This window comes from Neltuma alba, unplaced genomic scaffold, assembly GCF_004799145.2.
Source record: "Neltuma alba isolate B1F8T4 unplaced genomic scaffold, ASM479914v2 tig00010682_pilon, whole genome shotgun sequence".
In the NCBI taxonomy this organism is placed as follows: domain Eukaryota; kingdom Viridiplantae; phylum Streptophyta; class Magnoliopsida; order Fabales; family Fabaceae; genus Neltuma; species Neltuma alba.
In genome coordinates this window covers 130,987-158,549 of record NW_021635523.1, presented here as the reverse complement: position 1 = coordinate 158,549, position 27,563 = coordinate 130,987, and the positions used below count along the sequence as shown (strand labels likewise).

At 35.3% G+C, this 27,563-nt stretch overlaps 2 protein-coding genes and 1 long non-coding RNA gene across 6 annotated transcripts; 1 reads left to right on the top strand and 2 right to left on the bottom strand.

Moving 5' to 3' along the window:
• Positions 1-758: 758 nt before the first annotated feature.
• Positions 759-26,706, top strand: LOC114758233 (uncharacterized). Its single transcript, XR_003741757.1, has 3 exons — positions 759-1,337; positions 8,810-8,815; positions 26,695-26,706. It is a non-coding gene; the product is annotated as an uncharacterized LOC114758233 (long non-coding RNA).
• Positions 1,410-3,278, bottom strand: LOC114758232 (protein WHAT'S THIS FACTOR 9, mitochondrial). Of its 2 annotated transcripts, none has more exons than XM_028947269.1 (2): positions 2,898-3,278; positions 1,410-2,696 (listed from the first exon to the last, which is right to left on the bottom strand). In XM_028947269.1, exon 2 carries the CDS (start codon positions 2,641-2,643, stop codon positions 1,474-1,476), a length of 1,170 nt encoding a protein of 389 aa, XP_028803102.1. In that variant the 5' UTR covers positions 2,644-2,696; positions 2,898-3,278; the 3' UTR covers positions 1,410-1,473. The 2 variants fall into 2 exon arrangements, with proteins under 2 accessions (XP_028803102.1, XP_028803103.1); XM_028947270.1 differs by having other exon boundaries at positions 2,958-3,278.
• On the bottom strand, positions 5,987-14,418 carry LOC114758231 (peptide chain release factor PrfB1, chloroplastic). Of its 3 annotated transcripts, none has more exons than XM_028947267.1 (8): positions 14,210-14,418; positions 12,929-13,128; positions 12,643-12,705; positions 11,822-12,012; positions 8,317-8,520; positions 7,589-7,804; positions 7,037-7,223; positions 5,987-6,562 (listed from the first exon to the last, which is right to left on the bottom strand). In XM_028947267.1, the coding sequence occupies exons 2-8, from the start codon at positions 13,092-13,094 to the stop codon at positions 6,261-6,263; spliced, it is 1,329 nt and encodes a 442-aa protein (XP_028803100.1). In that variant the 5' UTR covers positions 13,095-13,128; positions 14,210-14,418; the 3' UTR covers positions 5,987-6,260. The 3 variants fall into 3 exon arrangements, with proteins under 3 accessions (XP_028803100.1, XP_028803099.1, XP_028803101.1); XM_028947266.1 differs by having other exon boundaries at positions 11,792-12,012; positions 14,210-14,417; XM_028947268.1 differs by lacking the exon at positions 8,317-8,520 and having other exon boundaries at positions 11,792-12,012.
• Positions 26,707-27,563: the final 857 nt, after the last annotated feature.

Sequence of the window (27,563 nt, the reverse complement as noted above, 5' to 3'; positions counted from 1 at the left end):
TCTTTTAATGGTAACAATAGAGCAAAGTTATTGGGTCTAATAGTGCCAACAAAGTCAAATTAAAGGCTTTAATTTAGAGAGGAAAACACACAAATACCTTATCAAAAATTGAGAAAAAAATATATGTACATGCCAAATGATGTTCTCATGACATTTTTAACAACATTAACCCATATACGTCATATGGGCAAAGTTTTACCCCAGTTAATAGTCGTGAAGATACATCAAAACCACCTCTCTTTAAATTCTTGAAAAGACATCTTTATAACTACTACTCCTTCCAGTCTTTTTTATAAAATTCAAATAGTGTTGGCAAAAAAAAAAAGGGAAAACCATATTGAAGATACCTATACTTTCTCTCAATTTTTAATTTAGTACCTATGTGTTTTTTTCCCTTTAATTAAACATTTAATTTTATCTTTTTAGCAACATTAGCTCTTATAACTTTGTTCTATTGATATTTTTAGTCTCTACATAAGGATTAATGATGTTAATAGAGGAAAAATAAAGATTTAGTTAAGAACAAAAAACACATAGGTACCAAATTGAAAATTGAAAAAAAGTATAAATACCTCCAATATGGTTTTCCCAAAAAAAAAATCCAAATAGGCTATTTGTATAGCTTAAAAAATCTGTTAATATCAATTAAAAGTAATAAATATCTAAAAATTTAATTTTTTTTAACATACCTTTATTTAGTAAGCAAGGGAGAAATAGTGCCAAAAAATGGAAGAGAATATCTGGAAAAAAGGTTACGCAATTATTTAGGGGTAACATTAATAAAAATATATTTTCTGTCTACACAACTCCAAACTGTACTAAAAAAATTTAGATATTATAAAAGGTACTGGAGGGAATATATTTGAGCCGCTTCTCTAATAGTTTCTTGAACAAGATGATATTTTATAAAGATCTCAGTCAGCAAGTCCTTGCCACTGGTGGACTAGACATAATGCTAACTACCTCTAATTAGATTTCCAAAACCCCATCAATTAACGGCATCAAATATAAACTTTCGCAGGGATTGCAAAGATGCCTTTGTCAATCATATTCATAAAACACACCGAACTCTGCCTCATACTCAGTTGTGCTGACTAAATTTCGTCACTGGAAATCTTTTCTTACATATTCCACTAAATTAGCAGCTGCATCTTTCCTTTGTGAAAAGCCCTGCTCCTATCCAGCAAACCTTCTTCAACATGCTTGTAGGTTCCTCTCTAATCATTACAAGGAGATGTTTCTGCACAAGTTCTGGACCATTCTCACTAGAAATCCTTTCTTACATATTCCACTAAATTAGTGCGTGCGGCCAAAACATCTAAGGGTATTATAAACCTGTTATTGCCTCAAACTATTTTGGCAGTCATAGTCTCTTTGAGAAGCTAGTTACTGAGGGTTGCCTCCACATAGCTATTTATAGCAGGCTGAGGTCTCATTCATTAATAGAATTAACCAAACAAATCACTTCACCAACTAAGAAGTAATTGCATCTTTTTTGTATAAACCCCTGCTCCTGTCCAGCAACCCCTTCTTTAACATGCTTGCGAGTTCCTCTCTGATCATTACAAGAGGATGTTTCTGCACAAGTTCTGGACCATTGTAGGCCTCTTTAAGAATAACTGTTTGAGTGTTGCCCTTCTTAGAAATATAAAAAATACCAGGATGACGCTCAAATACTTTAGTGAACTTCTGAGGTAATCCCAAGCATTTTCGGAGGTTACTAAAATTCTTGCGCTCAGTTTTTTTATGAACCGTAAGGTGAAGGAGCTCATGAAAAACTCCAACTATCCTCTTCTCAGATACATCTGTACGAGGATCCAAATGAGAGGCATCAAGGTAAGGAGAAGTATAGGGAAGTTTCTGCCACTCATTCAACCACTCCATGCATTTCCTTTTCAGCCCAAAACCCCTGGCAAAACTAATTGGAAATGCAAATGATCCATTTTTAATGTCATCCTCCTTTTGTTGGATAGAAGCATTCTTCTGTAACTCCGAGACAGCAAGCAAATCATCATAATATAACAACTTCAAGCCCATGCGATCATCAGGGAGGCGAACAAAGGAGAACCTTTCAGGGTGGTTTGGAACAAAAGAATGCTCATAATCATATGGTAACCCCAAATCCCATTTTAACTGGTCAATGGTTTGTAGTGGAAGGATCCTGTCTTTCGTGAGCATAAGCAATTTGCAAAGCCTATCCCTGAATTCCAGCTGATTTTGCTGAAAGATGTTAACTTTCTCTTGATGGACGTTCAGTGCTTCAGGACTTAAGCTGAAAGATGGGACACGAGAACCTCCACTATCAAAAATGTAGGATTCAATAAATATATTAGGATAACTCCGGATAAACGAGGAGAGCTTCAGATCTTGGGGAAGACCAAGCTGTCCACGATAGCGATTTAAATGGTAAATGGGAAGACATCCAAAAGAAGAAATAAGCGAAACAAGAGTCTCTGCTGCCTTGAGACCTCTATGACTAGTAACAACGGAATCCAATGCCCTGTCATTTACCCATTTCAACTTTACATTTACCAGACTAAACTTCTGCTGACAAATGAATCCTTGCTGATGCCCATGGATGAAGCCACGGATTCTTGCAACATTAAATAACCAACATTGTATGACATTAACTCTGGGTAACATGGTTAAGGGACAATGACATCTTCCATCAGAATCCACACTTTTCCGGAATGCTACTGCCATATCAAAAATAAAGAACCATCAATGCCAAAGAGAAAAGTTGCACCAAGTCTTTGTAGAAAGAAATATTTTTGCAAGGAAAAAACACAAGGGATGAGAACACAACATCTTTGGTCTCCTACAGAAACAATAGAAATATAAGGGAAAAGGATAATTGAAACACGCAAATCAAAACGTCTTGGAATATAATCATATACCTCCACATGGCTGAAAGAGAAACCTGACTGAAAAAGTGGGGAAACATTTAGTAGAATTACCAAAGTAAATTCAAAAATGCTGTTCTGGACTTAGGCTTCAGCCTCCCAAGAATGAAACCGAACAGAAGAGAGAATGCCGTTGAAGATACCTCTCCCAATCACGTTCCGCACTCTGTTCAATTGCGCGACCCTGTCTTCTGTACAAAGAAACAGTCGCGTCCTCTGGTCCAAATCCCAATCGCATTTCAGGACCACCAGTTGCGCTTCTGCCTCCAGCTATTGCTTCTTCGCTGGTCTTGTGCGCATGTCTTCTGGTTCAAAGGGTGCTGCTCAGATGGAGAAGATGATCCCCAGTGAAGAACACCACTGGCTCTCTCCCAACGCGCCTCGGGCCTTCGATGAAGATGATGGATGATGCAGAAAACGACGTCGCAGGCTGATGGAAAGGGAAAAATGGGAAAACAATTAAACAAATGGTAGTATGTCTAAAAGCTAGGAATTTACATTAAAATCCCTCATTTAATGCACTGATTTGCTGATTTGTTCTTTTAAAAGTTATAAAAATCTCATAAAATGATATTAACAACTCTCCAAATACACTCAAAATATATTTAGAACAAGGAGTTCGTAAAGAAAATTTAAAAAGAAAATCCTATCAAAATATTATTAGTGGTTTGGTTGGCATAATCAGACTGCTTATGAGCTTGTTTGGAACAACTTATAAGTAGTTTTTTAAACGTAATTTACGAAATACGAAGTAAATATGTGAGAGAAGTTTTGTCTCAACTTGTATGAAAGTACTTATAAGCACTTTTGTAATGTTGATCCAAACAAGCTTTATGTGGTTGGGTCGTTTTGAGAAGAAGCTCACTCTTAGAAGTTGTACTTGTAATTCAAGCCTTAAAATACTGGAAACTGGTTTGATTTTTAATTTAGTCTTAAATATAAGATTTTAATTTAATTTATTTTTTATATTTATCTATTTTTTAAAAATAGTACTTATAATAGTTGTACATGTTAAAGATTTCATCGAGTTTTAGTTCTAACAAATACACATGATTAGCAAAAGTATTCTAGGAAAAAAACTTATTTATTACAAATAACTAACTTAACAAACTTCTTTAATTTTCTCAAACTAGTCAACTTGCTCTTATATTAAGAATCAGAGGTAGTATTACTAAATATCTTTTAATGTTAGTAAAATAATTTTTATTATTTTCTGCCTCCTAATAATTAAGCCAATGCTTTTTTCTAAACAAATTAAAAATATATATTAAATGCTTTATAATTTTTTTTCTTGATATAGAATCATTCATAATTAAATGTTATATACTATAAATAATTTTATTCTTTTCTTATCAAAGATTTTAAAATATTAATTTATTACTTATTGTACCTATAATTTGACATATTTGTGGTGTTTTTATACTTTAATATTATATTTCTTCTTCATTTATTATTATAAATGTATATAATATTATTTTTTAATTTAATTATTACATGAACGGTGTTGATATTTTTGGTTCCACATCCAATTGCAGCTTTTAAAACATTAAAATTATGTATTGCTATTGTGCCTCTGCCAATGGATGCCCTATAGTACAATTTGACCCCAAAAAAAAAAAACTATGCTATTATCCTTGAGAAGGAGACTGCGATTGATAGAGCACCATATATGTGAAGAGAGTGACGTGAGCATGTATACACATAGAGGAAAGATATGAAACAATAGGAAAAAAAGTCTGGAGAAAAATTTCTTTGGGACAATTACAATGAAGTGCCAATTAAAAAAAAAAAACTACCAATAAGTCTTAGTGATAGGTTAGAAATTGTCATTTTCTACTTTGATACTTGTCATTACAGGCTATTTAAGTTGTTATTGAGACTTTTTGGTAATTATGTTTGTTTTTTGGGACTTGATTACAATTTTTTCGATTTTCTTTTTTTTTACTTGAATCAGAACAAAGAAGAGACTCCATAACACTGGATAAAGGGTCAAGGAATAAAGCAATTCAGAAATACTAAATCTGTAAGTTCAATCCCAATGAAGCTTGGGGGAGGACAAAAGGAAGATGCACTTACTTGCATGGGATGAGCTTTGTTTGGAGAAAAAGTATTTTTTTATCTTAGTAAAAGCTGAAAGAATTGTGAATAAAAAAAACTTTAGATTTAGAGTATTCAAATTAAACTAAAACGGTTCAAATCAATGTAGGCTTGAGTGTGATAGAATCGGTTATCACAACCCAATTTCAAAGACCACTTGGAGGACCCTACTTAAACCACTTAGACATATAGCCTGACAATTATCCATCCAACTAAGTTTTGGAATGCATCTTGGTTGGCTTTAATTAGGAATCGTGAGTCCCTTTTGGGTGAAGGTGGTAAGAAGCATATATGGGAACGATACTAGGAAGGATTTTCTTCCCACCATAAACCCTAGGAAAGCGGGATCCAATGCTTGGAGAGGAATAAAGACAACTAAAATAATAATGTCAATGGAGGCTTGCAGGAGTTTCAATATCAAAATGGAGAAAAAAGAAGAAGCATGAGATGGAAATAGGAACGAAGTGGCTCCTTCTCCATTAAGTCAGCTTGCCTTGCACTGAGCATGGGAAGACCTTTAGAAACACAAAATTCCTAAACGACGCAAGACCTTTGTTTGGCTATTAAGACACAAACGACTTATTACGAATAAATGCAAATGGAGGAAAGGCCTCCAGCAAAATGGTTGCTGCAACAGGTGAAAGATACCATTGAAGATGAACTTTATGCCATTGGGGAATGTGAGGAAGTTAGGAAATTCTCACCACATTATTACAACGAGTTCTTTACAGGTGACCTTCAAGCGTGGTTAAAGCTCAATGTGAAAAAAGAAATGGGAGTGAGCGAGCATGGTTGGAAGGGCCTATTCATAATTCTTTGCTGGTTGACATGACAAAAACGAAATGACATCACTCACAACAAAGCCAACATAAATATGAGTTGCATTTTGATGACAAGAATACAATCCAATTATGAATTGCATGTTACAGAAAATATTACAACATCGCGATTATAAATTTACCAGATTACTCACTGCAAATTTAACATTTGTGACATTTAAATAAGATTATATTTTTATAAATATAATACAAATATTTAAAGTCTTAGTCTGTTCTTTTTTTGTTTAATACAATTAAACATGTGCACATAAACATGTCAACGCTAGACTTGAACACCTCATCCAAGCGGGTGGCATTGCCATTAGCACAACTAGCCATTTACTTCATTTAATATACACATACATACATACACAGATGTGTGTGTGTGTGTGGTACATGTCTGATCCCGTGTGAGACAATGCAATCAAGCCATACTTCAATTCTATTGGCCAGTTGCGGACGATGACATACTGTACTTGTGTTTGAGGTAAGACTTGATGAAGTGCTCCAACTCGCCGTCCATAACTGAAGAAATATCAGAGGTTTCATATCCCGTCCTAACATCTTTGACCAGTTTGTACGGATGGAATACATAGTTTCGTATTTGTTGTCCCCACTCAGCCTTCACTGCGTCTCCTCGAATCTGCTTAATTTCCGACGCTCGTTGCTCCTCAGCAATCACTAACAGCTTGGCTTTTAAACGGCTTAATGCCTTGATCTTGTTAGCTAGTTGGGATCTCTCTTCTGCACAGTGGTCCCCCAAAAAAGGAAGAAGAAGAAGAATTAGACTCAGCAATTGAGATCGAACCAAATTGAATTGAATTTAAACAATGAAGAGCATATAAGATACTATGGTCCTTGATATAAAAGATATATAACTAATTTGAGGATATTGAAAAAATTAGTTAAGAAAATTATCTATAACAAATGTGTATTGACTTCCATAAACTACTTTCTTTAATCATCTACGTTGAAATTATTCCTTGATAGAAACTCCTCAATATCTATAATCAATAGAGATATTTTAGAAAAAAAAATTATAAATTTGGGAGATAAAGTGGATTGAGGTCCAACCTCATAACTAACTCTTATATTAAAGACTAAGGAGAGTAATTCATTCTTTTTCTAGATAAAAGTCATGCAGCAACCAATTTATTAACAAAACAAGATTAAATAACTTCAACGGGAACACATAAATAACAAAGGATGTAAAAGAACCTGTGCAGCGAACTGTAACACCAGTTGGGATGTGCGTAATCCGAACTGCAGTTTCAACCTTATTTACATTCTGACCTCCTTTTCCACCCGCTCTTGAGAAACTGATTTCCAGGTCCTCCTCAGGAATCTCAACATCCATAGATTCTTCAGGAAGAAGAGGCATGACTTCAACACCAGAAAAGCTTGTCTGTTTACATATTACATTAGGATCTAAAGTGGAACTTTTGATGTTATCCAATGAGATGCACTCATAGGCATTGAATAACAAGGACACGCATGCAATTCTCAAGAACTCGCGACAGATCAAAATGTCAATAAAATAACAGTGATTGAGGGGCAACTATTCTGCTGCTTCAGAAAAAGGGGGAAACGCACTGAACACTTTGGGGGGGAAAGGAAGAAAAACAAACGGGATGCTTTATTTATTTATTTTATGTGGACGGGGTGGATGACACCCATTGAACACTCAGCGGTTAGCAGTAAGAAAATGGAGACACCAAAAGTTCCAGATCTGACAATCTGACTTGAGATATAAGCGGGGCTATTTGTTACCTGACGAAGGCCTTTAGCATTGAAAGGAGATTGTCGAACAATACGATGTGTCCCTTTTTCCCCAGATATATACCCATAAGCATAACGACCTTCAACTTCAAGGGTAGCAGATTTAATCCCCGCTTCTTCTCCGGAGGATTTCTCAACCACTCTGGTCTTGTATTTCTGTTTTTCTCCCCATCTTATGTACATTCTAAGAAGCATGTCAGCCCAATCCTGCACTAGTCATTTTTGTACAATAGCTGAGCTGAACACTCAGAGTAACCACAGCATGTACTAATATTCCAAGCAATAAGTTAACGGAAAATGAAACGAGACAATTAACTTCCACCATGTAGTTTGGAAAATCAAAATCTGTAAATGAAGCCCTCTACTTGACTATTATCAATATCTGGTTCTCAATCTTAAATGCTCTGACAATCTCGCACGTTAATATTGGGGAATTCCTATCTAGGTACAGTTACATATGACAGGATTATTTGCCTAAAATCAATATTGGCGAACAGATTTTCCTAAAAGCCTAGAGAGGTGAGCGAGGTCAAGTCATCAGTGAAGTGGTACGTATATATTCTGACTGCCTACGAACCAAGAGGAATAAATCTTATTCTAGCTTTTTTTAAACCTTTTTATTTTTTTTATTTGGGGTTTTTTTTGGGGGCGGGGGGTGGAGAATTTACCACTACTGGCCTTCAATAGTTCAGTCACTGCTATGGAGGGTATATGATTACCTGTGCATCTGTGCCACCAGCACCAGCAGTAATGGAGATAACTGCTCCTTCTTTGTCATAAGGACCAGAAAGAAGTTGAGTCAACTCAAATTGATCTAGTGCTTTATTTAGTTCTTTGATAATATTGGCAGCTTCCTCAAGAAGTCCTCTATCAATGGAGTTCATCTCCTCAATCAGCTTAACTATTGTTTCTGCATCCTCAACCTACAGTCATTTTGACATATATTCAATTTACAATCTAATGTACTCAGAAGTTAAGAAGAGAGAAGGAGAGAGAAGAATAGGAGAAAGAGAGAGCAGAGGAAATAGAAGGAGAATTCAGATTCCCCCCCCCCCCCGGGTAAATATGGAAAAATATGATAGGTACCATCCTATACCCTTTACTTATATTGACCTAATATAATGGTCATTAGCAAACATAACAAAATATAACTAATATTACTAATTCCGACTTCTTTTTATATTTACATAACAATAATCCCTCCCCAAAAAGACCCTTGTCCTCAAGGGTTTGGAATTTAAACTCAGGAAACTGCTTCTGGAACTGATATAGGAATCCAAGATACTTCTTCGCCCGGTAGCCCTTTCCATCGCACTAGAACTTCTGTGATCATTGTACCTTTACATCTCCCAACTCTCTTACTGAGGAATGCTTCTGGCTCGAAGTTGGCATTGCTGGTCATTCTATAGGTAAATGGCGTTTTCTTGATCAAGTAATCTGGACAAATTTTCCATGAAAAACAGGATGAATTAATTCTTGAGGTGATTTCACTTATAGGCCGTTGGACCAACCTTCTCCTTCACTTGATAAAGCCCAGACCATCAGGATGCTAATTTCTGTGAGCTCCTCGTAGCAGCAGAAATGTGTCTATAGGGTTAAAACTTCAGAAATTCCCTCTTCAAAATATCTACCTGTTCTTTATGAGTTAGCTTTTTATTTCATCCAGTTGGCTGCCCTGTGAAGTGGAAGTTTAAGAATAGCGAACATTTCTTCCCTTGCTGAAGAAATTCGGTCCACAGCCTCTACAATGGCTTCTTTAGGCAGATAAGGAATATCTCGTGGGGGGTTTTTGGCCATATAATAACTCATAAGAAGTCTTCTTGGTTGCCGTATGAAAGTTGCATTGTACCACTATTCAGCTTGCAATAGCCACCTCAAGTATCTCTCTAAGCATCCATAGATGAACCACCAACAGACCCCAACGTAGCTAGCTTCTTCAACGTTTTGACCTCAAACACCTTCTAAAGATTGATTTGTTACAAACAAGCTAGGCTTCGCGTGTCTTGAAGAGAGATGGAATCGCACAGGCCTAGCGAACTCCTCTTGAAGGTTTGTGATATACAATTGGACTAAGTATTCTTCCATCATATGGAGTTTGCAAGTGATAACACCAAACTAATTGTTATATTCACCCAAATATCCTGTTTATATGAAGGTCCAAAACATGCATTGACAGCTTCCAAATACTTGTCCTATGTAATCTGCTCGCCCTTCCTTGAACCAAACGATTGGTGCTTCTGAAATGCTTTCTCATCCAGGACGATGCTAGGTATAGTCATCACCTTTAAATTTTCGAGTGTTTCATCAAGCTAAAGATAGCATTCACTTCAAGGCCTTACTGATATGCTCTTGTCCAGATTAATCCATAGTTCAAGAGCATCCTCCACTAGGTGGGCCCTTGGTCTCACCTGCCTGATGCAATGCTTGAGAAAATATTGAATAAAAGTGCAGGAAGGAGGACAGATTTTGGTGCAGTGGAAGGATCTATATGATAAGGAAGTCTCTTGGATTCCTCTGTTTGATTTTCATAAGACGTATCCCTCTTTTGTTGTAAAGGACCTATGAGGTCATTGATATATAATAATTATAATTCAATAATTTTGGTCAGTTAATATGTTAGTCATAAGTGAGTTATGGCTATATAAGGGAATAACTATGGGTGTAAGGAGCTGAATTGACAGTTCATTAACCAAAGTCTATTATTTTTGCCTTTATTCGTTTATTTCCTTGCACCTGTTCCTCTTCTCTACTTGCTTTCCTATCATACTCCAACATTGGAAAGAAACAGGGATCAATAAAATTGATTCACACCAATTTATGGGAGAATACATTGAAGTAAACGCAGGGATTTAACAGCCTGATTCTGAGGCAGCTAATGGACAAGTGATGAAGATAATGGTGGAGAAATAGAAGGCAGATTGCTAGTTGGCATGCAATATAGATTGTTGGGATTGAGGGGCTGGAGCCATGGTGAATCATTTCTTGTGTGTTACTAGCCTCTCATGGTAGCATATATTTTCCTTTGTTTCACTTATCCCCAACATTGTAATTTGTTTTTTGGCCAAAAAAAAAAACGGTAATTTGTTAGTTCTATTCTTCTGTTTCCCGCCATATTGAGCAAAACATTTACTCATTGTAGGAGTTGGATGGCTCGATCTATTGAGGCTGAAAAAAATAATCTGAGCAGGTTTTATCATTATACTTATGGTAATATGACTAACAGAAATAAATTAAATAACAACTTTTTGAATGGTTTGTAATGTAGAGTTCAGCAAAATAGATTCGTCGTTACTATAAACTGAAATTCTTACTTGTCCACCCATCAATAAATTTGGATCCTTCCTTAATGTGTTAATTGTTTGAGTCAATAAAAAAAGAATGGAAAAGGATAAAATAAAAGGAATTTGAAATTTTAATGAAAAATGAAGATGCCACAACCATAGGAAACAGAAATTAATGTCAAGAAAACCACCATTGGGATCATTTATGGGAATCCCTACTCCAAGGGGTACATTACAATGATTTTGAACTAATCATTGTAATTAAGCCTCAGCACTTGACATCTCGTTACTTAAATATACCCAACTATTCTTAAGAAGCTCTAATCAGACTTGCGCCACTAAGCTTACCTTAAAGTTATTAAAAATCCAACATTTGAGTACTAACTTCCAAATTTCATACAACAAAATTAAACTTTACATATTCTAGACTCGTATCACAAACTTAACCTTGAAGTTACCAACTCTAAACATCTGAGTCTAAACAACTCCTACACTCCAAACCTACAAATGTAAACACAACATAACATAAGAATATGTTTGATGACTCCCTTAGTTGCAACATCATTTGCAATTAAAATCCATCTTTTTTCTATATTATTTGAAATAACTAACCATATTAAGGGTCTTACATGAAACAATTAATTACACAATCATCAATTTCAAATAATCAATCGTTTGGGTTCAAGTTAACCGGGGGGGGGGGGGGAGTAATTTTATATGACCACAGATTGAAAGCCCCACATAAAATAATTAATTATTGAACACGAAATAATCCTGTGTGGACATCAATTTTAAACAATCAATTGTTTGGGCTAAAACTTATTTTATATGACAGAAGAGGAGGAACAAGGACTACAAAAGCTGAGGAGAAGGTTAAAAATGGTAGAAAATTGTTAAAACAATTATATCTAACCTGGGTTTTAAACTCAGCGAGAACTCTTATCTTATCTTTCACATCAGTCAAGGTCAAAAGAACCTCTTGAGCTTTGGCTCGATCATCCCATAAGGAGGTATCAGCTGCTTTCAACTCCAAATCAGCAAGTTCTTGTTCTAATCGCAATATACCAACAGATTCTCTAGTCTCTTCAACACGTCTTGACAAAATTTCTACATCCCTCCTCAAGGAATAAAAATCTGGTAATAATGATTACATATGAGCCATGTTGCAACAACAAACAATCAATTCACAAGTGTTTTAGCAACATTTTCCCTGATTAAATAAATGAATACATTACCCAAAAAAAAAAAGTGCAACATGGTCACTGAGTAAAGGAGAAACAGGATTTGTAAAGTGAACTTTAAATTGAAAGAGTACCACAAAATTATGCGGATGTTCTAAATTCGATAATTTGAAAAGGGAAACAATAATAAGGAAAAGGGGTAAAAACAGATAGAAAAATGAGATGGCATTATTATGTTTGTGTCATCCTTTGAATGTTTCCCAACAAATTCAACAGAAAAAATGGATACAGTTGAAAATGACCAAATAAAGCAAGAAATGAACCTGACAAGAACACGATAGGTGACAATGAAAGTAGGTAGAGTGGAAAAGACTCTATGCATCATCAATAAGAAAATAGAAGGAAATAAATGGAGTACCAACCAGCATCTACTTCTCAATCTCCCACCTCTGCCCCCAGTAACATCTTGAATTTAAATGCTAATACCACTATACTATCATCACATTTCCATCAAAGTAGACTAAATAGATATTCCTAGTTTAATTATTAACTAAGCACATCAATTGAATGAAAGATGATTGACCTTGTAGTGCCCACTCTCTGTCCACCTCAAGGTTCAACTGGTTATCTGGTGACGCAAATAATACTTGTAGAAGTCCAGAAAATAAACCAGTGAGAAATAACAATTAGGGGGGTTAGATAACACTGGGAGCAAACCAACGTGAAAGAAATTCAATGAAACTCAGTCAGTTGAAAAGAATAAAATAACTAATGAAGGCAGATCAACAAGGGAAGATACCCCCATTCTTTCAAAATGCTCTAGGGGGGAAAAACAAACGGACAATGTACATAATTTCCTATTCACTTACCAGAATGGTGGGAGAGATTGGTGCAGACTGAGAAAGAGAGTGGCGAAAAATGTTTTGAAATTAAAATATTAGGCTGGCAGCGCATCTGAAGGGGTTGTCTACAGCTCAAACTGTTTGTGATAAACACTGTAGCAGAGCTGCAGAGAGGGTACGAGAGAATCTCCATGACAAAGGCCAATTCTTATGATGCACTTGGCTTGCTGCATAATATTATTTCTTATATGCTTAGAATGAAATTTTGGCGGCAAAATCATGAATATATATACATAACAAAAATTAACAGAAATTAGAATATCACATATAAATAACCTGAAGTGCCTGTAATAATGAACAAAAGATAAGAACAACCACAAAAAAGAATCTTCATTAACCTTCCTAACATGGCGATAAAAAACAAGAGTTTCACTCCCCATAAAGTGAAGTTTATTGATCTTTTATCACAACAATACAGAACAGAATCTGCGTTAACCTTCCTAACATGGAATTAATCTTATTTAAAGCAGATAAAAGCCAGGAATGAAGAATTCAACAAAGTCAACATGCCCCATTAAGTTTAACTCTTGCATTGGAATAACAACAACAAACTCATAGATTTCTTCCCTAGTACTGTTAATAAAATCTAAAAACAAATTGAGTACAATAAACCAGTCTTATTTGTCCAGATCGCAGAAAATGAGTGCCTTGACCAGTCCACAAAAATAATAAAGTCACAGAGACAGTTTCACCAAAATAACTAAATGAAGTCACAAAGAGTTGCATTATCAATCTAGATTCTAAAATCATCGATACATCAGCCATAATAAATAGGCAATAAATCTTATTCAATTTATGCATGTGCCTTTATTCACGGGAAACATGCTGCAATACTAAAGGCAATGGCATCTGGAAGTAGCACTGAAGCACTCAAATAAATTAGTATGGGATTTATACTCAAGCGTAACTGTTATTCCTTCTTTGACTATTAACTGTATGCACAGTTGATGATAATAAATCATACAAACTACAGTAGCACTCTGTTGGTTCGTGTTGTATAGAATTCAACTTTCACTCCTAAAAGAACCTACCACAATTTTATATATCAAACAACATCATAATCATAATTGATTAAACCATGAAATTCATAAACCCAAAAGAAATTTCCACAAGCACTTGGAATACAACATTTGGGCATTCAAATTTCAAAAGCCAAGAAATGTTCCCCATATTCTGAAAACATTCGGCACGCATACATATATGACAGCATTCTGAAAAACAGTGGAAGGATAAGAGATTTTAACATACCCCCACGCAACCGACTCACGAGAGAAGAAGGAAGAGGCACGACTTTCGTACGCACGGCAGCAAAGATAAGGAGAAGAAGAGAAAAGGTGAAGCTCAAGTGTGTGCACAATCGCCAGCGATGCAAATACTCTCGCGGTTCAAGTAGGCATACGACGAGGACCCACGAGCAGCTCGAAGAAGAGAAGCGGAAGAATATGAGCAAGAAACGAAACCGACGCGCGCAGGGAAAAGGCGCTTAGCCGTTAGTCCCCATTGGATTCGTTCGGCTTTACTGCTCACGTCCGTTGCCACTCCATTGCTTTAAAACGATGCGTTTTAGCCTCTTCAGAGTTTAGACAGAGAGTCAGAAACTGGCAAGAGACCAAGAACTTTTCAATCATAATTTATAAAATATGATATTAATATATAAGAAAAATTTTATCTCAATTTATGTAAAATATACTTACAAGTTATTAGTATAGCCGATAATATGAATTGAGCTTACAGGCTCAACTTGCCAAAATAAGAGACCATTTGGATGCAGTCTTTTTTGGCTTGCACCTGCCAACTTATAACCCTCCAGGGGCTAATACAGCACCAACTTGTGGGTTATCTCTTCTTTTTTTTTTTTAATTTCAATAAGAAATTTTTTTATTATTTTCACTCAATTTATATATAGGTTTGTATTTTGTCAATTCTAACACTACAAGAAAATGTTGAATTAGCAGCGGAACATTTCTAGCGGTTCAACAAAACCGCTAGAAATTCGAAACATTTCTAGCGGTTCAACAAAACCGCTAGAAATTCGAAACATTTCTAGCAGTTCTTATAAAAACCGCTGCAAATTACAGACGGTTTGACCATTGCCCGCACATTTCTAGCGGTTACCACCTAACCGCTAGAAATTTAGAGCTAGAAAATTCCCCGGGTTTTGGCGGGAACTTGGCGCCAAATTGTTGGGAATTTCTAGCGGTTCGGTCCAAAACCGCTAGAAATTTCTAGCGGTTTTGTGGTAAACCGCTAGAAATTCTCGGTCTATATAACCCCCCCACTCTTACTTCTTCAATCGTTCTGGAAGCGAAGCTCTGCTGAATTTTCTCCACAAATATATTCGAGTTCTGATTCAGCTGCAGATCCTTATTTTCAGGTAAAAATAGTAATTTATTGATAAATAATTTTTATTTTATGTTTTATTTTATTTAATTTATTATGTTGTAGCTTATAAATAATTTTTCTTTTTATTTTATTTATAAATAATTACTATTTGTTGTTATTAGGATGACTCGTCGGCACGGGAAAGACCCAGTTGATCCTGAGAGAGCTGGACCCAGTGAGGTTCATCATGATGCTGGTGAGCTATTCCCCAGCATTCATGACTACGATCTCAGCGAGGAGGATATCCTCAGTTTTATGGAGCAGGATGATGTTGAGCGGATTGAGGAGGCTCATTTTACTGGGGATGAGCAACCCCATGCTGATGCTGATGCTGCTGACGAGGAGGAGGAGGAGGAGCAGGATCAGGGGAATGAGTATCCCCAGGCTGCGCAGCGTCCTGCTCCGAGACGTCAGGCTGGTTATGAGGTGGAATTTGTCGGTAAGTATTTATTTAACTTTTTAAAATTTTGATCAGTATTTAATTTATATAGAAATTGTATTAATTTATTGATATATAATTTATTTCTTAATTAAATTTTGTAGACACTGAGGGGAACAGGTCCTATCGGAGGCTGACAGCCAGAGAGCTGTCTATGATGACGAGCGGACGAGTGGTTGTGCCGCTCAATGTGTTGGGCCAACCGACGAAGAAAGGTGGCCAATTGTACAACAAGTACGTGCGCCTCCTTGGTCAGCAGTGGACGCTATTCCCCATCTACGTGCAGGACTAGAAGAAGATCACCTCAGACAAGAAGCAGCAAGGCTGGGAAATGATGAAGGTAATATAAAATTGTTATTTATAATTTTTTTAATTTAAATAAATGATTATATATTTTGTTTTCAAATAATTTAATTGTTTGATTATAATTTTTTATTTATTTAATTTGTTTGTTATTTATAATATTTTTAAAAGTAGTTAAATGAATATATATTTTTTATTTAAATTATTTAAAAGTAGTTAAATGAAAATAATTTGTTATTGATTTCATTAATTTATTACTTATAATAATTTTAAATTTAGTTGAGTAAAAATTTTTTCATTTAAATTACTTAATTGTTTAATTATTATTTGTTTTTGATTAATTTATATTTTATTTATAATATTCTTAAATTAGTTAAAAACTAATTATTTGTTTTTGATTATTGAAATTGCTTAATTATTTGTTTATAATTTGTTATTTAGTTAATTTATTATTTTAATCATAAAGTAAATTTATTCTGGGGGAGGAGTTGAGGGCTGACACGATCAAGAGGCTTGGGATGGCATGGAAGAACAGGAGGGCCGACCTGTGGAGGGAGAAGAAAAGTGACGGGACGAGGCCCCTCCAGGAGATACTGGCAGATGTACCTGGTGGAGTCCCAGACCAAGACTAGTCCAGTTACGTCTATTTTAGGATGACGGCTGACCAGATGGTATGATAATATTGTATTAATTATAATTTCTTTATTTTTTATCCAACTTGACTCATTTAATTTAATTTTTTTACATTTTGCTTCAGGCTCTTTCTAGGAGAAATGCTGGGAGCGTCAGGCATCAGACGATACGTCATAGGGCTGGATCCAGGAGCTTTGCGATCACTTATGACGAGATTGTGAGTACTTGAAATAAATTTATTAAATATGTATATGTATTTAATTTGTAACTAATTATTTCTTTGATTTCATTTACAGAGGGAAAAGATACGGCAGGAGCGGGGATACACGGCCACTTATGGCGAGATGTGGCCGATGGTGTATAGACCTCGAGACGGGCGTGCGTCGGATGAGGTTGAGGAGATAGCGGTAAGTAATAAATTAAATATTAATATAATATCACAGTGTAGATATCATTATATTATAATTAACTTCTTTATATTAATTTTGGTAGGCACGGATGACTCAGGTCGATTCCGAGTTGCGTGAGTCTCAGGGGTCTGCCTTGGATCCCACCGCCTCACTTTTAGCGGGTCGTGGCCGGCCGCAGCACCCTGGTCGAGTTAGCGGGCTTGGACTTGGACCTACACCGACTAGGTTGCCCCGCTCAAGTGGCGCTGGCCCTTCATATACTGCTGGGAGCTCTCATGCGAGTGCGAAGCGGCCGGGTTCCTCATCCTCAGAGGAATTGCGAGAGGAGCTCAGACAAGAGTTCGAGGCCAGGATGGAGGCCAGGATCGTGGAGCGTGATCGTCAGCTGCAGGAGCGTGATCGTCAGCTCCAACGCAGCTTGACCAGCTCTTGGCAGCTGCTACGGCTCTGCGTCATGTGGTGGTCAGTATAGCTCCAAACATCTCGGTTCCTGACATCCCCGACCTACACCTGCCACCAGTCCCGCCCCTACCCCCCCATCCGCCAGTCCAGTCCCAGCAGGTTGAGCGGCCTGCCCACCCCCAGCCGGAGGATCCAGCAGAGGATGATCACGATGATGCTGCTTCTGCCCCCCACCCATGATTTATCTTGCTTTCATTGTATGGGATTTTATTAGAATCTTGATTTTACGGTTTTATATACTATTTAGATATTTATTTAAATTTTATATTTATTTGTTTACTTTATTTATTTATTTCTATAATTTTATTTATGTCAAGTATTAATTAATATTGAAATATTTATTTATTTATTACAACATCAACATTACAATTTATTAAACACGTTAAACATGTTAATTAATCAAAATAATTCTATAATCATTTATTAATTTAATAAATATTTATTTTGTAATGTTATTAATTTATTGCGCAGTATTTATATTTAATATTTAAAAATAATATTATTTGTAGCGGTTCTAAAACCGTTAGAAAATTCAACCAAATTTCATTACATCGTGAAACTTTCTAGCGGTTATGATAAACCGCTAGAAAATTCACTTGGTAATTTTCTAGCGGTTTTGTAACCGCTAGAAAATTCAAAACGTTGGAGACAAATTCCCGTTAAAACCGCTAGAAATTTCTATCGGTTTGTAACCGATATTTTGAATTTCTAGCGGTTAATAACCGCTGGAAATGAAACTTTCCGTTAAAACCGCTACAAATTTGTAGCGGTTTTGTAACCGCTACAAAAAAATGACCGTTCCACCAGCCTCCTTTATAAGCTGAAGCACTCCAACTGAATTCCATTTTAACTTCTCTTTGAGCTTCCTGTGTCATATTTTCACGAAATTTGAGCATTATTAGTGATGGATAGGTCGTGGATCAACTTGCACCGGTCGACTCCGCAATACTTGGCTGGTCTAAACTATTTCTTGGATTTTGCTTTCGCCAATGCTGCCGTAAATGGTAAGATTCAGTGTCCCTGTCCTAAATGTAATTTCAAAAAGTGGCATCCCAAAGATATTGTTAGGGAACATTTAATCTTTAAGCCTTTTCCGCGAGAGTACGTATTTTGGCAACTACATGGGGAACGGCTAGATATGGGTGCTGAGTCAGTTCCAGTAGTTTCACGGATGGGAGTTCGAGTGGATGAAGCCGATGCCGTGAATGATGCTGTGCGTGATGCTTTGGTGTTCACGAAAGCTCGAATCCCAACGAAGATGAAGTAGAGGGACCTCAACCGGAGTTTCTAAGAAACGAAACTGCTCGGGAATTTTTTGACCTCATGACCGAAGCTGACAAGCCTCTTTATTCTGGGTGCACAAAGTATTCGAAGTTGTCATTCTTGGTGAGGCTGTATCACATCAAATGCTTGTGCGGTATGACTGACAAGGCGATGTCTATGTTGCTGGAATTACTGGGAGATGCTTTCCCCCAAGCTGAATTCCCTCCATCTTTTTACGAAGCAAAAAAGATTATTAACAAGCTTGGCTTGAACTATAAGAAGATAGATGCATGCCCAAACGACTGTATGCTATACTGGGGAGATGATGCCAACAAAGAGATTTGTACGAGATGCAAGACGTCACGCTATAAGTCGGTACGGAAGGGCAAGAAGCAAAAGAAGAAACCAGCCAAAATTCTCAGGTACAAATTATTACAGCGTGTTACTTGTTCCGTCTCTAAATATTCGATATTTGAAATTCTTAAAACAATTGATTATGTCATCAATTTTTTTAAATTGAATCAATATTTAGCATTTAAATATTCGGTATTTTAAATTTTTAATATATTATTTTCTTAGATACTTTCCTTTGAAACCACGGTTGCAAAGAATGTATATGTCATCAAAAATGGCTCAGCACATGAGGTGGCACGCGACTGAGGAAAATCTAGATGGTAGGTTAAGGCACCCACGAGACTCGGAGGCGTGGAAAGCATTTGATGCGAAATTTCCAGACTTTGCCAATGATCCTAGAAATGTACGTCTTGCATTGGCAACCGATGGTTTTAATCCCTTCGGAAACATGAGCACAAGTTACAGTATCTGGCCGGTGGTGTTAATTCCATACAATCTACCACCTTGGATGTGCATGAAGCAGAGCTCCTTTTTGCTTTCCATGATCATTCCTGGCAAGAAAGCACCAGGAAATGATATTGACGTATACCTGCAACCGTTGATACACGAATTGATCGACCTATGGACGAATGGTGTTGAGGCATATGACTCACATGACAAGCAACTATTCAATCTCCGTGCAGCCTTGATGTGGACAATAAGTGATTTTCCCGGTTTGGGAACTTTGTCTGGCTGGAATGTGCATACTGGGTTGGCCTGTCCTGAGTGCAATTTTGATTCTGTGCCATGTCGCCTTCCACACAGTCGCAAGTGGTGTTTCATAGGACATCGACGGTTCCTTGATTCCAAGCACAGACTTAGATTGCAACGGATTCGCTTTGATGGGAAACAGGAGAAGAGAGATCCTCCTGTTACTTTGTCTGGTATGGATATTTTGCGGCAGTTAGAAGATGTTCATGTCGAGTTTGGTAAGAGTGTGGATCCCGAACGATTGGGACGACGATCTCGTGGGACATCTGATACGCAACCTATGCAATGGCGGAAGAGAAGCATATTTTTCACTCTTCCTTATTGGGAATCTAATTTGCTACGACACAGTTTGGATGTTATGCACATTGAAAAAAATGTGTGCGATAATGTGCTATATACGTTGCTCAATGAAGCTGGAAAGTCCAAAGACCATCTCGCAGCTAGAAAAGATTTACGGGCCTGGGGAATTCGTGAAGAGGCTTGGCCTGATGAAAACGACAAGTTTCAACCAGCTAAATTCACCTTGACAAAGCAGAACAAGGATATCTTCCTCTCGACGTTGAAGAACATAAAAGTACCAGATGGATATTCTAGCAACATCTCAAGGTGTATCGATCTGCAGGCTCGAAAGGTTACTGGGTTGAAAAGTCATGACTCTCATGTTCTTATGCAACAGTTACTTCCATTGGCCTTGAAAAACACACTTCCTTCTGATGTATCGGTGGTTTTGGTAGAATTATGTTCATTTTTCAAGAAGTTGTGTGCGAAGGTCTTGGTAGCGGAAGAGCTTGATCAGCTGCAAAATAAAATTATTCTTACACTTTGTCACTTGGAGATGATATTTCCTCCATCATTCTTTACTGTTATGGTTCACTTGACTGTCCACCTTGTTCGAGAAGCAAAGGTTGCTGGCCCAGTTCACTATCGATGGATGTACCCTATAGAGAGGTACTAGATTATCTTTTATTCCCGCCTCTTTAAATTTCACATTGTTCTTTCATTTACTCGTAATTATTAATGCAATTTTAACTTACAGGTACTTGGGAAAATTAAAATCATATGTTAGGAATAAGGCATGGCCTGAGGGGTCAATAGCAGAAGGTTATTCCGGAGATGAGGTCCTAACTTTCTGTTCGAGGTACTTTGATGACATGGAGACATCTTTTAACCGCCCGCGTCGCGTAGATGATTCTCCTCCTGGTCCTTCCACGTCAACTTTATTTCCTCCTGTTGGGAAACCAGTTGGAGGATATGAATTCTTCAGACTCACTCCTACAGAGAAACTCCAGGCACACAGACACGTTTTGATAAATTGCAGCCAAGTTGAACCCTTCATGCAGTAAGTATATATATCATATAAGCTCACTAGCTTTTACACTTTATATTTGTTTCTTACTGACTCTTCTAACAAATTACACTTTACTATAGTGAGTTTAGGAGTTATCTCAGGCGTCAGCTACGGGGCCGTGCGCGTTCTGCTGACATTGATAAAAGAGTCCACAAAGAGTTTCCCAGTTGGTTTACACGTCGAATACGTAATGACAACAGCCCATACACAGATGAATTCAAAGCTCTTTCTCTCGGTCCGTTAGACCATGCACGAAGGTTTACCGCGTACAATGTCAACGGCTTCAAGTTCTGTACGGTTGGACGTGATCAGGGATTGCTCACACAAAACTCTGGAGTTTGCGGGACATTCGGAACGAGATGTTATGCTAGCAGTAGTGATGGCGATATGCGCTTTGGAGCGTCACTTACTATGGAAAGCTAATTGACATTATTGAGTTGAGTTACCAGCTTTTCACCGTGACACTGTTCAAGTGCTCCTGGGCAAATACGACAACTTCACGGGGACTCGCTACTGACCATTTGGGCATCACCTCAGTTAATTTCTCTAGACTTATTCATACGGGGGCATCTGAAGATGATGAGCCATATATCCTTGCTTCTGAGGCACACCAAATTTACTATGTCGAGGACGAGAAACATAAAGACTGGAATATGGTCGTTCACCTCAAGCCACGGGATCTTTATGATATGGGTGATGGTGACATTATTTACGACAGTGAACCCTTCCAACCCTCGAATTTTGAAGACTTCTTTCCTCAAGGAGATGATAATTTGCCAATTATCAGGTACACGTCTTTTCTTAAATTATTTAAATAATTAACTACTAATTACTAATTTTTTCCAAATACATTATAAATTTAACAAATTTTTTTAAAATGTGTCCTTTCAGGCCGGATGATGATGGAGAATAGCAGCATCCAAAATAAATTATTTAAAAAATTTTCCGCCCATAAATACATATGTATAAATTAAAATTCGTACAGTTTTTTTAAAAATAAAAAAAATTTCATTTGTAGCGGTTACATAAACCGCTACAAATTTATTTTACAAAATTGTAATTTGTAGCGGTTATTAACCGCTACAAATACATATCTATAAATTAAAATTCGTTCAGATTTTAAAAAATAAAAAAACTAAATTTGTAGCGGTTAATAACCGCTACAAATATAACCGCTACAAAATACTAGCGCTTATATATACGTTAGAAAATGAATAACAGCTACAAAATGCAATAAAACGCTACAAAAACACCGCTACAAATGTGTCGCTGATCTCTATAAATACCATATCTTCTCTACATTCATTTACTCCATCTCTTTTCTTTCCTCTCCTGTTCTTCTTCATAATTCTCTCTTTTTTTCTTACTATCTCATATGGTGGTTTTTTTCTCTTTACTGTATGGTAAGTGAATTTTATTTTATAATTCATTGTATCTTTTATTTGTTTTTATTTAAAATTTACTAACATATTTATTTCTCCTTTTCTTTCAGATTTTTCTTCTCCACACTTGTCATGCCCTCCTCAACTGATTCAAATACTCATCAACCTAACACTATAGGTTCAATATTACAAAATATATCATCTTCAATTCAACTATCTTATTAAATATTCAATTAAATTATCTTATTAAATTAAATTCACTTCTTTTGACACATTCATAATTTAATTACATATTGTTTATTACAAAATATAAATATATAAAATGTAACATATAACTAATTATACAAATTAACAAAAATTCTTCAACATAATTTATTTAATGGTTTTTAAAATTATAATATGAAAAACCATAAAAAAATTTTTCTGGCACGGTAAACATTTCTAGCGGTTCCGAACCGCTAGAAATATTTCGTCAAATTTAAATTTTGCGCCAAAAGTTCTAGCGGTTCAAACCGCTAGAAATTTTTTTGGCCGCCATTCCTAAAATTCAATTGGCGGGAAAATTTAATTTTCCAAACATTTCTAGCGGTTCTATGACCGCTAGAAATTTCCGCGCGCTACTGAAATTATTTAATTCCCGGCAAAATAGATTTGGTTTAGCATGTTTCTAGCGGTTATAAAACCGCTAGAAATTTTTTTCCGGGAACATTTTCTAGCGGTTTTATAACCGCTAGGAATGTTTCTCCTTCAGATATTTTCTAGCGGTTAGAAACCGCTAGAAAGTTTCTATCGTTTTGACCAAGATGTGTAGCGGTTGTAATAACCGCTAGAAATTTTTTCTTGCACCTGTTTTTCTAGCGGTTTCCTTAACCGCTACAAATTTGATTTGTTGCGGTTAAAACCGCTAGAAATGTATCACTCTAACCGCTACAATTGACATATTTTTTTGTAGTGTAAATTTGACTTCTCTTTTTTTTTTGTTTTATCATTTTCATACTAATAAAATAGTTATTAAACATGAATTATATGTCTATACTTGAGGTTTTGAGACTAATTTAATTATATAATTATATAAAAATATAAGTATAAAAAGAATTTAATCTATAAAACTTTGTAATTTAATTTAAAATTTTAAAAATAATGTGTAAAAAAAAAATGGAGGTTGGTTGGTTCCACTCTTTGGTGGGGTAGGCTGGCTAAATGTAATCCTGCTAAGAAACAGTCCTTTTAAAATTGGCCCGCATGGGCTCCAAACTCATAATAAGATGGCTCGTAATTAGTAAGCTAGCTCGTATTACCATATCTACTTATAGATAATTTTAAACATGATTCCAACAGGATCTAAACGCCCTGACAGGATGCGTTCGGCCAACAAAAAGAACAAATTAATGAGTTGCTTGTAGATTTTTTGCTAATGGGCTCCTCACCATTTTTTTCAAATTATACTCCTCCGGTCCTTAATATAATATCTATTTAACTAATTTGATTAGATTAAGGAAGTTAGGTAAGTTAGTTAATTATAAGAAAAGTGACACATTTTTCCTAAAATACCATAATCATCTTTTTTAATATCCTCTTTCCCTCTTCTACTTGATTATAGTTGAGGGAATATCCATAGGGGTAATTTAGAGAAAAATGATAAATATGAGAAATGGATCTTATATTTAGGACCAAAACCAACTCAAGAATTGGGTCCTATATTAAGGACCGGAGGAGTAACTATCAATTCCGGTGCTCATGATATGATAACAACAGGTAACGCAGATGCTAGATGCTCACCTAGTGACATATAAGTCGCAGTAAAATACAAGCCTTAAAACGAAACTTTTTTAAATAAAATTTAGTTATCCTCAGCATTAGGGAAAATTTTCGCATGTAAGTAAATGGTGCTTGAATTTGGAAATTCTCGAATAGTCACTTATACAAAGAAAATTTTCTTTCAGCCAGACATGACCAAATAAGAAAATAGTAATTTGATAGGACGATCATATTATCCTTATGAATTAGAAAACCTCTTGTGAAAATGACACTTCTTTAATTTTTTGAAAAACCTACCATTAACAACAATACCAAACTTGTCAATAATGTTAAATAACTTGTTAATCGTGTTATAGGAGTTGAATTTTTTTATTTATTATATACTAACTAATCTCTCAAAGTATAAAAAGCTCTTAGATCATGTGGTTAATGGCATTATAAGAGTTATTAATATTGTTACATGACTTCTTAAGCATGTTACTGAAATTTTAAAAATAACATTTCTTTGATTTCCTAAAAAACATATTGTTAACAGTAATACCAAACTTGTTAATAATGTTAAATAACTTTTTAACTGTGTTATAAGAATTGAAAATTTTTCCATTTATTATGCACTAACTAATCTCTCTAAGTGTAAAAAGCTTTCACATGATGTGGTTAATAGTGTTATAAGAGTTGTTAATAATATTACATGATTTGTTAACTGTGATACTGAAGTTATAAAAAAACCCTTTCGTTAATTCATGAGGGCAATATGGTCATTCCATCAAATTAGAAAATCCCCATTTGATTATATACGACTGAAAGGAAATTTTTCTTATTCAAATGATTATTTGGGGATTTACAAATTCAACAATCACTTTATGTCATTTTTTCAAAATGATATTAGGAAAGTCCATTCATATATATAAAAAAGAATTCATTTACCCATTAGAGAAGTTTATTTGCAAAATAGAAAACTTCATTTGCACATTATCCCCTTACCTCGGCATTTTAAGCATTCTCCCTACACCTTTATTTACTTTAAAGTACTATGTCAGGTGCTTAATATAAAAACTTCTTAACTAATTTGAGTAGATTAAGAAAATTAACTAAATCAGTTATTATCTTTTCTAAAATATCTTGCTAACCAAATGTATTAGTTAGAACTACTATTTAATAAAATATTTAACATGTGCAATTACTATAAAGATTACCTTGAGAAAAATAGATAAATATGAGAGATAAAATGAATTAGAATCTTATTTAGGAGTAAATTTAATATCAAGCTAATTCTTATATTAAGGAGATGAGGTAATATCTAATATCCCTTCCAAATTTTAGGCATCATGATCATATTAATATCAGTCAAATCCCACTAGATCCTATTTATAGGATAGAAAGAGAAATTTTTCATATGAATATACAACTTTACCTTTCATTTATTGTTGTATTGACTTTGTTCCCATGAAATATATCGTATATTAAATAGAAATAAAGTTGAAAAGTTTGTTGAATTTTAAATAAGAGTTAATGAAGTTTAAAGTTCTTATTGGTTTGTGTGAAACATATTGAAAGTGACTTATAAATAGAATTAGAGATAATTAATACCAGTCAACTCCAAAAAATTTTAAATTTTACTATACCTCTAGAGACCAAAATTTTATAAATAAAAGGACAAGAATTCTCTTTTGTTTTTTTGTTTTTGTAAATCGTCAAATATGAAGTTTTGTTCTCTTAACAAAAGAGATTTGCAAAGGCATTTCTCTTGAATGTTTGGAAAATATTATCTTTTAAGAGGACATGAAGAATCCCAACTTCGACATGTTTTGCCAGAAGAACTCCAGTTTGAACTTTATTGAATGATTGCTTCACTCCAACGAGAAGTTTCTCAACTTGCTCTTGGAGAAATTAATCAATTAAACATTGGCTACATTAGACAAGATAAGTGACTAACAAACACTTCTCAAATCCATGATGAGAGAAAATACTAAGTTCAAAGCAGCTTGTGAGCACTCTTATCTCAATATCAAATCTAAGGATAAGAAGAATTGTGATTGTACTTCTAGAAAGAAGCCTCAATACAGGAAATATAAATTTCCTCAAAAGTACAAGAAAAAGCCTTTTAGATACTTTAAGAAGAGACAATCTCATAGGATCATGGTCGGATTTTTTTTTATACACAAGATCCTCATATGAGGCAAGTGTAAAGCATATTTGAATCCTCGAGATAGATAGAATAAGCTTTCAAAAAGAGAAAAAGTTTGGAGAGATGTTATGGAAAACATATTTTCAATCATAAGAAGTAATTTCAATTCTCGATGCCCCCTTAGAAGACCAAAGGCTCGTTTACATAGACTTTCAAACTAAGTAGAAGACAAATTTGAATTATTATATCCAATAATATAATCTTACTATATAAAAATAAAGATTCCAAACAAAAATAAAAGCACACAAAGTTAAAGTGACAACTGATAAAAGTAAAAGCACACCTCACACTTATACTTAAAGCAAACATAAAGTAGATGGCATGGCAGAAATGATGATGAAGAAATCTTTGCTAGGTCAATAGTGTTCGTAGATAGGCTCGTGATCTATGCTGAGATCAGTGTAGTCTTCATCATAACCAATGTATTTAGAGTAGTCACTTTTGTATTGCTTATCAGTCTTGTATTCTTCTTCTAGAACTTGATCATGTGGTAACTTTAGCTGAGAAAATTGGAGACCTTCTAGTTAGGTAGGTTGGAAGATGTCTTGGCTTGGCTGGGACTGTGAACTTACTTGATTTAGATCCTGAGATTTTCCTTTGAGAACTGGAGGCGTGATTGTAACACCTTACTTTTATACCCAATAGCACATCAAATGGAAACATTTGAGATCACATTTGTTTGCGGCAATATTAGAAAATCAAGTTTTTAAAAATTTTGTTCACGGGCTACTATTCATAGCAACCCTTTAAAATTTTGATCAACTTTAGAAAATCATAACTAATTATAAAAAAAATCAAAATGTATTGCTTTTAAGTTCTATTTGAAGCTTTATTAATTATTTGTATGGAAAAAAAAAACTCAGTGGTCTCATTACCTCCCCATTCGAATCTAATTTTAAGCCACAATGATACTATTTATTTGGTTATTTT

Excerpts from the sequence above, each read along its gene's own strand:
- LOC114758232 (XM_028947269.1), bottom strand. The coding sequence starts at position 2,643 with ATGTTACCCAGAGTTAATGTCATACAATGTTGGTTATTTAATGTTGCA.
- LOC114758231 (XM_028947266.1), bottom strand. The coding sequence starts at position 13,094 with ATGGAGATTCTCTCGTACCCTCTCTGCAGCTCTGCTACAGTGTTTATC. Across the intron at positions 7,805-8,316 it reads CTGGTGGCACAGATGCACAG|GATTGGGCTGACATGCTTCT; the intron begins GTAATCATATAC and ends TGACTAGTGCAG. Across the intron at positions 6,563-7,036 it reads TGTTACAGTTCGCTGCACAG|AAGAGAGATCCCAACTAGCT; the intron begins GTTCTTTTACAT and ends ACCACTGTGCAG.